The 12,454-nt window shown below is 38.5% G+C and overlaps 1 protein-coding gene across 5 annotated transcripts; it reads right to left on the reverse strand.

The window, feature by feature from the left end:
- Window positions 1-628: 628 nt before the first annotated feature.
- RBM12B (RNA binding motif protein 12B) lies at window positions 629-9,468 on the reverse strand. Of its 5 annotated transcripts, XM_037802685.1 has the most exons (4): window positions 9,333-9,468; window positions 6,022-6,070; window positions 3,572-5,450; window positions 629-3,475 (listed from the first exon to the last, which is right to left on the reverse strand). In XM_037802685.1, the coding sequence occupies exons 3-4, from the start codon at window positions 5,420-5,422 to the stop codon at window positions 2,558-2,560; spliced, it is 2,769 nt and encodes a 922-aa protein (XP_037658613.1). In that variant the 5' UTR covers window positions 5,423-5,450; window positions 6,022-6,070; window positions 9,333-9,468; the 3' UTR covers window positions 629-2,557. The 5 variants fall into 5 exon arrangements, with proteins under 5 accessions (XP_037658613.1, XP_037658607.1, XP_037658612.1 ...); XM_037802679.1 differs by having other exon boundaries at window positions 629-5,450; XM_037802684.1 differs by having other exon boundaries at window positions 629-5,450; window positions 9,315-9,410.
- Window positions 9,469-12,454: the final 2,986 nt, after the last annotated feature.

The raw sequence follows: 12,454 nt of genomic DNA on the forward strand, positions 1-12,454 counted from the left end.
CTCTAAAATAAGAATATTAACTTTATTAGGGTTATCAGGATTAAATGATATTTCATATATAATCACAGATCAAAGTTTCATACAGTATTTAATGCCACTCAATAAATTACAGCTAATATTTAATGCAAAGATGGAGGTGGCAGGGTTACTGCAGTAGGTGATACATGGCCCAAGAATACTTACTTATTCTCGTTAAGTAAAAGTGCACTCCTAATATGATTTTAACCTGTCTTGGTTATAGAAATAAGCTGATTTTCAACACAGGATCTATATTTTTCAGATACCTTCTGGATAAAAATGTTTGGCTTTAAGAGTTAAAATACCATTGGGTATCAAACTAGAGAACCAATATACCCCAGTGTACCTGTTGTATCTGGGGAAGAGAAAAGAAAGAAAACTCATTGAAGCAGGGTGATGGGCACAGTTAAGTCCACTATTCTCTTTTGTGTTTTAAAATTGGTAGTGTGCTGGTAAATTGGCTTTCTGTGGGGAAAATGCCCTGATAGGCAAGTGATGTTTCACTTTAAGCTTCATCTTAGCTTACTGCTATGTTATGACAGTGACATACATTCCTCCATACATTCCTCAAGAGAAAGGTTGATCAAATAACCATCTATATAATCTTGAGTATTTTAAAATAATTTCCTCTATTTTATTCATTGTGCACAGCTTGAATATTCCAAACAGTTTATTATTCCCTTCGCTATTTGTAACTTTAGTAGTTTGAAGAGCCATTGTGAGGTGCTGTTTTGAACCATATTCACCAGTTGATTCATGATACTAGCAAGCAGAATGTTCAGTATCATTGAAAATGCACAAACACAGAAACTTTAGTGGGCTTCTCTTAGGCCTCTCTGAATCAATGAAAATTAACCTAAAACATTTGCAGATACTAACTGGCTAACTTCTAACAAAGTTTTCTACTTCCGCAATAACCCATTATTACCTTATATAAATTCATATTTTATTCTTATTTGTTCAATGTGGAAAATGTGATCACAGAATTGAAGAGAATTATATTTTATGTAAACTGTAAAAAGCCAACCAAAGGCAACTCATGCTTGATAAAATGAGCAGTTTTATACTTTATGAATTAGAAGCCAATATATGAGTGTCCAGAAGAAATCCTGAATTTTTTTAGTCACTTTGTCTTTTATTAACCATCTTTAATCTTTGACACCTAGTTTTATCTTTTTTTAATGCTATTTTTAAAGCAACACTGGAGGCAAAAATATCATTTATCCATGAAAATATTTTGAGAATGCTCTTTCTAAAATTAAAAATACCACTTAAAGTGAGGCAGCAAAAGTGTTAAGAGCATGAACTGAAGTCAGTCAGTGGTCTGTCTAGACTGAAATTGCGTCCATGATTTACTAGCTATGATTAAGTATGCTTCAAAATCCTTGTCTGTAAAACAGAGGTAAACTCTATGCTTCTTAGGGAATATGGTGCATACACACAGAGTTCCCAATAAATGTTAGCCATTAATACTAATTGGTATAGAAAATCAAATCCAGTATTTGCAAAATGACTACATAAGTGTTGCATATCAAAGAAGTCAAAATTCAGTCCCACAAGCCTTATTATACTTAACAGTTTTGTCTTTGGATACAAAGTTTTGAAACTAAAAGATGAGAAACTAATAATACATAGAAGTTCTATGAATCATCAGTAAATTATTTCTAGAAACACAAACTATATCCATTTGTCAGATTCTTCCCAGCATAAGCCAAGAGTCCCCTTGCACCTGTAATTACATTTTTTTTTGTCTTTTGAGTCGACCTTATCACTTTGGTTTATCAGATGTTGAAGAAACCATTGAACTATTCATAGCACTTAATACACTTATACACTTAAGTTTGGTCCCTCCTATCATTTAACCACAGCTGTTGAAAAAGTCACAGTCCCAACCAAGTTGTAAGTTTTTTCTTTTCATACAAATAAATCAGTTGGTCTATTCAGTTGCAATTTTTTATTTTTATAAAACTTTGCAAAATTATGAACATGGAAACTTCAAGAATATCCTAAGCTTTTTACATAAAGTAAATTACACGTTCACAGTCTGTCCATTTGAACTATTAATATTTAATAGGAGACTTAACACAGTAACATCCCAAATGGAGAATTAATTCTGCCGGCAGGTAGCAATGAAAATGCCAAGCCTGAACAATCATCACTGCCATTTCCTTATACAGTTTGAGTAAAAGATGTAAAGTACAGAATGGAAACAAAAGTGAATATAAAATTTGTCTTCCTCCAAAAACAACTCTATACAAGTCTTGAGATTCACCCATGACATCAAGAAAAATGAACTCAAGGAATTAGTTCTCTCTCCCACTGTCAAAGAAAAAAAAGCATGACTTTAAATTAGAAAACGTGAATGGCAATTTGCAAGCAAAAGGAAACCAGATTAACATTCTATTTACATTAGTTCTTTTCACAGATCAAAATTAAAATGTTTTTCATTAGATAATTAAAAATAAACACTTAAAAAAACATAAATGCATTTTACTGCAACAATACTGTGGGAAGGTAACTCTGAATTTAGAAATGCTCTCTAGAGCAAAATTAACTTAACTTTGCGTGGGCCAACTGGCCTGTCATTTAGATCTTTAATAGCAGCCATAGCTTCATTATAGTTTATCATAGCAACAATGGCTTCCCCTGTAGGTAATCCTTGCTCATTATACTGTATTGAAACTGAATCTGCTATGATTCTATAACCGTGGAAAAAGTCTAAAATCTCATTAACATTAGCTTTAAATGGAAGATTCATTATCTTAATAGGGGTTATTCTACCTGAACCACAATTTAATTTTGGATCAGGCATAAATCTCCCATCAGGAAAACCTCCCATATTACGCTTTCCAAAATCAAACTTGCCACCTTCTGGGCGACCAAAATTCACGAAAGGACGGTGGTTCCTAAAATCATCAGGTGTGCTCCTAAACTCTTCACCAGGAGGTCTAAAACTGTCTGGAAGTCTGGGCTCCTCCCCTGGAGCGCCCCCAAAGTCCTCCTCAGGGAGCTGCCTAAAGTCCTCATCAGAAGGGCATCCAAAGTCTTCCTCCAAGGGGCTCCTGAAGTCCTCATCAGGAGGGTGTCTAAAGTCTTCATCAGGAGGGCCCCTGAAGTCTTCATCTGGTGGGTGTCTGAAATCTTCCTCTCGGGGGCGCCTGAAATGCTCCTGTGGTGGCCGCCTGAAATGTTCCTGGTGTGGCCGCCTGAAATGATCCTGGGGTGGCCGCCTGAAATGATCCTGAGGTGGTCGCCTGAAATGATCCTGGGGTGGTGGTCGCCTAAAGTGTTCTTGGGGTGGCCGCCGGAAGTGCTCCTGGGGTGGCCGCCGGAAATGCTCTTGGGGTGGCCGCCGAATATACTCTTGGGGTGACCGCCTGAAGTCCTCCTCAGGGGAGTGTCTGAAGTCCTCCTCAGGGGGCCGCCTAAAGTCCTCCTCAGGGGGCCGCCTAAAGTCCTCTTCAGGTGGTCGTCTCCAATCCCCCTGGGGAGGCCGCCTGAAGTTCTCCTCAGGTGGCCGCCTGAAGTCTCCCTCAGGAAGTCGCCTCCAGTCCTCCTCAGGGGGCCGCCTGAAGTCCTCCTTGGGAAGCCGCCTGAAATCCTCCTCAGGTGGCCACCTCCATTCCTCCTCTCTAGGATGCCTGAAGTCCTCCTCCCACTGGCGCCTGAAGTCCTCTGGGGAGTGCCTGAAATCCTCTGGGTGGCACCTGAAATCCTCCGGGAGGTGCCTGAAGTCTTCTGGAGGGCGCCTATCAGGCTGTCTGAAATCCCCCTGGGGATGCTTGAAATTATCCAGTTGCCTGAAGTCCTCTAGCTGATGTCTGAAGTTTTCAGAAGGACCAGCTGAGTATTCTGGTGGCTCTTTTGAGTCAAATGAATTGGAATGGTCATCTCTGTCATATGACTGTGAACAATCTTGCTTTTTCTCACTGGACGTCAAGGAAAAATTTACACCAAACTCCCGCATTTGTACTTCAGATATAAGTCTTAACAACACCTCTGTCCCCAAGAATCTTTGTCGGTTTAAACATTCAGCTTTCATGGCCTGTTCTTCTGATTTAAATTTCACCAATGCTTCTCCCAGACCAACTCCTTTGTCATCATAAAGCAAATATATATCATCGTCAGCAAGAGAAAAGTCTGCAAAGAACTTTTGCACTTCAACTTTTGTGACATCAAATGGAAAATTTCTTATATATATGCATAGCTTCTGGCCAGGGTAGCCTTCTTCAGAGTACTTTTGTGAAACATGTCCAGATCTTTCTCTCTCTGTTGACCCTGGTCTTTTCTTTTCATAATATTCAATGAACTTCAGCATTTGTTTTCTAGAAACTGGATCAATGTGAACTGGACGATATTGTAAAATAGTCTTATGTAAGCCCAGAGCAGTATTATAGTCTTTCAGAGTCTTGAAAACCACAAAGGCATATCTTGTTCTTCTTTCATCTTTATATAAAAACTTAATCTGATCATTAGTCAGATCAGTATCTCTAAAGAAATTTCTTAAATCTCTTTTGTTAATACCTAGGGACAGATTTTTTAAGTGAACATAAAATCCAAGAGGGGAACGAGAACGTGTTCTTTTGGGAGACTTTGAATGAGACCATTTTCGGAAATGTCTTTCATTAATTCCTCTTGGTGGAGAATGTTCTTCAGTTCTCATGGAAACATCATCCTCTTTAATTGCATCACCACCAAACTTAATCCACTGTTGCTCTGAGCCTTGCATTACTTCTATAAATCTTGAACCCATAAAACTTCTATGACATTTAAGACCCCCTGAAGCATCAATACAAGAAGCAAATTTTACTATGGCATCACCATTATTTCGGCCATCGTGATGTTTTAAGAAAATTACTCCATCCACACACAAACCAGAGAAAAAAACACGTACATCATCTTCATTTACTAAGTAAGGTAAACCTCGTAGAAACAAGTAAGGATTCTCAGCCTTCAACGGCCGTGTCTTTCTTGACCTCAAATCACCATGTCCTGTACCATTAGTATGAAACCCAGCATCTTGATTAATCGAAGAGCCATATCCAGAATTATCTGCATCTTCCTTAATATTCTCAACAAAATTAGATAGGCTGCCAATCCCTGATGCCCCAGATCCTGGTCGCTCTCTTCCTGCACGATCAGTTCTTTTCATTTCTATAGTCTTCTGCATTTCTGCCTTGCTACTAAGAAAGAGCTCTACAGATGAATCCTTGATATACCCTCCTGAACGACTTATGGCACGTCTTGCATCTTCATCTGTTGCAAAAATAATAAAAGCCTCCCCAATATCCCCTCCAATTATATGCACTCCTCCATCAGGAATATTCAATCCCGTGAAGAACTGACGAATATTCACAGGCCTCGCAATAAAAGGAAGCCCCAATAAACGGATGACTACAGCCATGCTGAGCTCAAACCACAGCAATAATGACCTGCAGACAAAAAGGTACACATAATAGGAAGTCTTATTTTTGAAGTACTTTAGCCCAAACTAAGCTTAATAATTACTTGGTTCTTGCCACCTTCAGCACTTATAAATGAAAAGATACAAGTTCACAAAACTATAGATCCTATCTAATTCTTAAGAAAACAAGGAATATACTTTCTCCCATCTAAATAAACAAATAAGCCAACTACCTTGCCAATACATTTCCTATCATCTATCCTATATGTATGAACATCAAAAATATCAAATCTTCCATTTTAAGTCAGTCACATGTTTCACAACAAGACCAAACTATTTTCAGACTCATTTAGAAACATACCTTCTACTAAAACATGACAGTATTTGTGGATTAAAGTATTTTACCAACCATGATGAATTTTACATGTTTAGAAAAGTCATCTATGGTCACTATATAATTTCTGCTCATAATAAATTGCTTACCATTAGCGCATCACTGGCCAGACATAAAGAACAGAAGCCATGTGTACCTAGACATACTATTCTATACATACTTTTGTCAATCCGCTGTGAACAGCCTTAAGCTCTGGATATCTTACCTTTTTTTAAATTTCTTGGAGACCTGTTAACTCTGTAAAAGCAACTTAACTGTGGAAAGAAAATGAAATATAATTAATCCTTGGGCCCTGTAATTAATCTTAAACTACTGGTAGATGTGGATATCCTTTTCAGAACTACTTATCAAAAGTGAAGCAATATAAGAACCACTATTACGGGCATGGCAAAATGGTCTTCCATTCCAAGAGAGTAGTAATCTAGCAAAAAGGAGGTACAAGAGAAAATATAAAATCCGAATAGACATTTGCAAATTATTAAGAAACAAAAAGCTGGCTGAAAACTAAAAATAAAACAAAACAAAAAAGCTGCTCCTTGATTGGAAGTAGCACAAGGAGTAATGGAAATGTTGTGCATTTTGATTGGAGTAGCTGTTACACGGGTGTATAAATTTATCAAAATTCATTGAATTTACCTTATGATCTGTGCACTGCATTGTTTATGCATTTTACAGTCATTAAAAAAAAATTCAAAAAACCTTCCATTACTTCCACCCGTGAAAAACAAAACTTGTAGGTCATATTTATATACAACTCTTCTGCCACTTCCTCCCTTTCAAAACATAGGACCAAAAAATGCCAACTCTTGAAATTCAGGCCATTTTTAAAACAATAAATCCAAATTACTGGCTACCATTTAGATAGGATTTTAAGTTTTACATAAACAGCTCACATTTCCAAATATGGAATCAAATTTTTGACTCCTCTTTGCATTTTAAAAACTAACCTAAAATTTAATTGAGGAACATAGTACAATATCTCTAAAATCAGAATTCTCATCACTCCATGTCTTAAATTCCTAAGACAATTACTATTATAATCTCAAGGTATACAGAAAATGTTTGATAAGTATAGAATTTTATCACACCAATAGATTTAATCCATTTCAAACAACTAACTTGTACTCTATTGTGGAAACACAAATACACCATAGAAAACTAAAAAATATAATACAAACACATTAATTTGAAAGATTTGGGGATTACTAATATAACTACTGAAAAATCTCAATTTAGTATTTTTTTTTTAAGGAAACCTACATCTAATAATTTCAGGGATACCCAAACTAACAATATTTACTGAAATCTTACCAAATAAGCTGTTAAGACCTACTAAATTTATAATTATGAATTTATGTTTTCAACGTGAAAATAAATTTTGCTGTAGTTCAATATTTACACTCATGTACCACTGTGCCACAAAATGGATTCTGAAGATATTCTTTGAGGTCTGCAAGGTTTATTTTCTTTTAAAAGGGAACACAAATTGGTTCAACTTTTTTTAAAGTACAAGTTAAACGAACAAAGTTATCATGAAACTACTTGGCACATTCTACATCTGAATTATTATCAATTCCTAATTAATGAAACTTAAAATATTTTCATGGCACCCCAAAAAAGAAACTACTTGGCACATTATACATCGGAATTATTATCAATGCCTAATTAATGATACTTTTAAGTATCTTCACGGTACCCCCAAAAATGTATAAGCCTAGTTTTTTCAACAAACCAACATCGGCACCAACATTTCAACAAAATCTTTAAATGTCTTCTGAAACAGCTGTCCACATTAAAGTTCTAAGACTCCCTCCTATGTAAACCGACTTCGCTACATTTTTTACTTTAAAATATCTTAGAAAGCAGCCCTGATTACACATCATTTTGTACCTCCTAAGCTTTTTTAAAATATAAAAAAGGATTTACCCTAAGAACATAAATTCTTCTACAAGAAAAACTAGGGGCAAGTGTTTCAAGAAAGAATCATATGTCAAATACAAAAAATCACCTGTAAATAATTTATCCTCCCTTACAAACTATCTTTTAATTAAGTAGTTCCAGGAGTACCTCATGAATTCCAGTTCAAGCAGACTATATAAAGTTTATTCTAATTTTCCACAGTTAAATCTAATGCTTAAAACTTTTTTGTCCTTCAGACGGTAGGATAATTTAAGATTCTCCACCGTAACACATCCAGAAGACCACGTAAAAGATAACCAACTCCCAAACTGAGCACTTGTCCTGTGATTCTCATATGCTATTTCCTGAAGCAAATTCCCCAGAAATACTATTCTTAGAACATTAGATTACACAAAAAGCCAAATACACAAAATACTCAAAATTTTCTAAAGAATACAACAAAAGTATTTGAGTGGCTCTAAGTTAAAGACACAGTAATCTACTAGAACTTCAAATCTATGAAAAGAATGAAGTGGGTCCTAAAAGCCCACAAAAGGGTAAGTCACTGAAATTAATAAGCTCATTTTAAATAATTTTGCTGATATTATCTAGCGGTTCATCCAACTTAACCACCATTATCACTAAACAATACAAAACAGACTGAGAAGGAAATACGGGAGAGGGACTGAATTAAACAGGCATTATCTCACAGCCATTTGATTTTAACTAACAAGTCATTTTCCAGACACGGTAAGGGAGACAAAAATCTTTTACTCTGCCTGCGACTACTTCTTAAAACCCCAAGTTATGATGAAGAACTTCAAATTCTAAGAAAATGCGAGTTTCCCCTGCAGAAAATAATCTACTCCAGTCCACAATTATTCTTTACGATGATCTGCCTTTTATAATGTAGATGGTTAAATAAAGGCATAACGACAGAGAGCCATAGTTCCCAATATGAACTGTGTGTATGAAGACGAATCCACACGGCAGAGGATTTCCCTGAACATCCATCATCCTCAAATGGGGCTCATCCGAAGGCATCGATACTATAGCCCAAAGCCTCTGTCCACACTCCCAGGAGTCAGGACTTCCTTCCTTCGCGCCAGGCCAAAGTTGCTACGTGGGATCCGATGCTGTCGCCAGGCCTTCAGCCAAAATCAGCCTTCAAATTAACCTGGACCGCCCAACTTCCATGCCTTTCTGTTACGCCGTCCCAAGGGCTCACATTCCACCCTAACTCGCCACAGAGTGAGCTGTACCCAAATCTGACTAAAATATTTTCGCCCCTATCAAGCCTAACAACCCAGGCCTTCAGCGTTTTTCTGCCATCACCGATTACGATAACATCGCAAACAAAAAAATACCTATGAAATCCTTCGTGATCTTCTGTCTCAAAGTCACTGGGAAGAGCACGCACACACACACCACCACACGAAGACTGACGGGTGAGTTGCAGTTCAGCTAGAAAAAACGGTGCCCTAACGGCAGAAACTACGCTAAATCATGGCGCGGCCACCGGCCCCACCTTTCCCTGTTCTTCCGTCCGCGTCGCAAGCCCTCCCCACCCACCACGCCCAAAGGGTAACTGCTTCGCACTTGGCAGTAAACACACACCACTGCTGCCGAGTAGGACACACAAGGCCAGGGGTGCAGGGCACTCTTCGTCGCAGCAACCTCCCCAGACCTGGTAGAGCCCTCAATCAACCTAGAAGAAAATGGCGCCGACCCTCCCCTCCGGTCGGGACAAACGGACGTAGTTTGCCCATGCGTTCTCGCAACGTAACCTACCACCCCGGCGGTCGGCCCCGTTTGCGCACGCGCCGTGTCGCTAACCCACTTCCGGTTGTTAAGGGGAGGGAGGCGATTCCTGGCGAGCGCTCAAGCCCCGCCCTGGTTTTGCTAAACTTCCGCGCATGCTCCGATTCCAGCCAACCCGGGAGCCTAATTCGGAAACAAAGGATCAACTGGTTAGAGTAATAAGAACCTTTAAGAAATAACTGCCGAGTAACGCGTGCATAAAAGTTCCGGATTCCCAGGAGTTAAACAGATGCAAAAGCAAAGCAAAGTTGGCTATTTCTTTTGTCCTTTCGGTATTTTTGCTATCATGTGGTAAGCGTGTTCTGAAAGTCTCTTTGTAAACTGTAAAAGGCCACAGAAATGTTTATTTTACTACCTTGGATGTACGCCAGATGGAGTACTAACACCCAAGGGCTTAATAAATGTATTTATTCAATTTTATAGGCATTCACTTTGTGAAGAAGGGGCTTTATAAATTTACTCTTCCCACCCTAAGGTATTTTGAAACAACAGAACAGAGGGGCCAGTCCTGAAAATTAGAAGTGAAAAACATAATTACAGAACAAGTACAAGTTCTTTGATGCCTGCTATGTAATAGTTGGTGAACAACCTTGTGTTTCGTTATATGTTATTATTTGTAACTGATAAAGAAGCCCATCAAGCCCAACTAATAACCCATCAAGCCCATGCAATTACGTGATGCATTTATGGATAGATTCAAAGTTTAATAAGAAAGCAAAAATGACATTTTTAAAACATTGTTACAGATGAGTGAAAAAATGAGCTGTGACTCCCTCTCACACTGCAAAATAACCTCAAATTTAATGATATGTTTGTGAGAAATGAGTTGGTTTAACAAGTGAGTAAAATGCGGTTCCCAGAGTGGGGCAAATCACTTAACCTTTCTATGCCTCAGTTTCTTCATCTGTAAAACAGGATAACAATAGTACCTACCTTTTTGGGTTGTAAAGAGTGTTGAATAAATTAATATATCTAAATACCTGAGACTATATAAGTTTTAGCCACTTGTTTCAAATACTACAGTGATCCAAAGAAATGCAAAGGTATGTCATCTTGGGAAGCTGGTCACATTGATGAGGTAGCATTTATGTTGATTATTCCCCACACTGCAGAGTTTGGTCCCAGCCTTGCTCAGGAAACTGACCTTAAGAACTAATGTGTATTGAGGGCATATTGTTTATCAGTCACTTTGCAGTGTTTCACTTTATTCTTACAACTATCATCTGAAGTAGGTACTAATATTTTTCCTATTTTACATGTAAGAGAAAGGCATAGAGGATTGCATAATTCGCCCTAGGTCACATGGTGCAGGCTAATGCCAAGAATTGAATGCTGGTAGTTTGCCTCCAGTGGCTACTGTACTATATTACACAGGGAGAAGGATTCTGGGGCAGACTCCCTTTAAACAAGTACACAGAAGCAAAACATAAATTCCAGAATATCAATATTAATTCACAGGAAGAAACACAAAGTGAACCTGAGATCATTTCAGAACAACCAGCACTTTGGCCTGTATGCATTCTCAATATGACATCAAATGATCAGAAAGTTGTTTGCTAAGCATGGAGATCGAGCATGAGGAGTAACCTAATTTCGAAAAGTATTTTTCAATTAAGGCTACCTGGAGATATCCTTACTCATATTAACAAAAATAATAAAATAATAGCTATCATTTAATGAGCCCTTACTAGAGGGTTTATCCAGCCAAATGTGACCAGAACAGACTCAGTCCCCTGGACAGGCTTAAATAAGCATTGCCAGCCTCTCATTGCTTTCTCCATTGTTCTGGGCTCACCATCCCCCCTACTCAACACACTTTCTCCAAATTGAATGTCTGGCTTTTCTAGTCTGCCTCCCCACTTTCTCAGATGATCAGAACTGGATTTGACAGCATGTCACCCAATCAAAAAAAGAAAATTCCAGTCAAGGTAATTGAGCTTACCCACATGTTACTTCAATTACAGAATAATTTTTTGTGCCTTTAGTGTATCAGCATGAAAATGTAATCATTTTGGGGAAAAGAGAAAACTAGTTTCTGAAACAGCTAAAGAAAGGACTATACCATGAAACATATTGGCCACCCTGAGCTATGGCCACTTTGTGGCTCTATCTGAGCAGTTAATCAGCCTCCCCAGGCATTTTACCACAACTGCAGCACCACCTACCCTCCTGAATGATTTTGGTTTCAGACAGTCTTAAGATACACCCTTCCTCGAGCTCTTGAACATCCACAAGAATAGCCTTTCATCACTTGGCCTCACAGTTCCTTGATATTCTCCAAGGACTTTTATCCCTGTCCATAACTGAACTCCATTTAATCCACCAACATTTATTGAGTGTGGATTGTGTGTCCACCACTTCGCTGAAGGTTCCTGAAAGACGAAAGTGAAGAAGATACAGTCCCCTTTCCTCAAGAAATTCATACTCTAGCAGGGGAAACAGCACACATGTGCAGCCAGTCATTGCCCTCAGGAGGACGTGGACAGCAGAGGGGTTAAGGGGGTGGGCTCTGGGCCAGACAGACCCAGGGTAAATCCCACCTCTCCCACTTCATGACCTTGGACAAATTCCTTACTCTTAGTCTTCTCCATTTGTAGAGTGAAGATAACAGTACTCGCCCTAGATTGCCATTGTGAGGACTAAATGAAGTAACGCTTGTAAAGCACTTAGCAGAGTCCCTACCACAAACTTCAGGAAAACTAGAGATCAAGAACCCTGGCTCTGAAATCAGAATACCATAGTTCAATGTCTTACTCTGCCACTTGCTAGCTGTGTCACTTAAGTTGCTGAACCTCTCTGTGGTTCAATATCTTTGTGCTGGTTTTAAGCTGTCATGTACCCCCAGAAAATGCCTGTGATGGTTAGGTTCATGTGTCAACTTGGCCAGGTGATAGCACCCAGGTGTGTCTGGTCAAGCA

This window comes from Choloepus didactylus, chromosome 14 (assembly GCF_015220235.1).
Source record: "Choloepus didactylus isolate mChoDid1 chromosome 14, mChoDid1.pri, whole genome shotgun sequence".
Classification (NCBI taxonomy): Eukaryota; Metazoa; Chordata; class Mammalia; order Pilosa; family Megalonychidae; genus Choloepus; species Choloepus didactylus.

What these genes read in the sequence shown, in the direction of transcription:
- RBM12B (XM_037802679.1), bottom strand. Translation starts at nt 5,422, where the DNA reads ATGGCTGTAGTCATCCGTTTATTGGGGCTTCCTTTTATTGCGAGGCCT.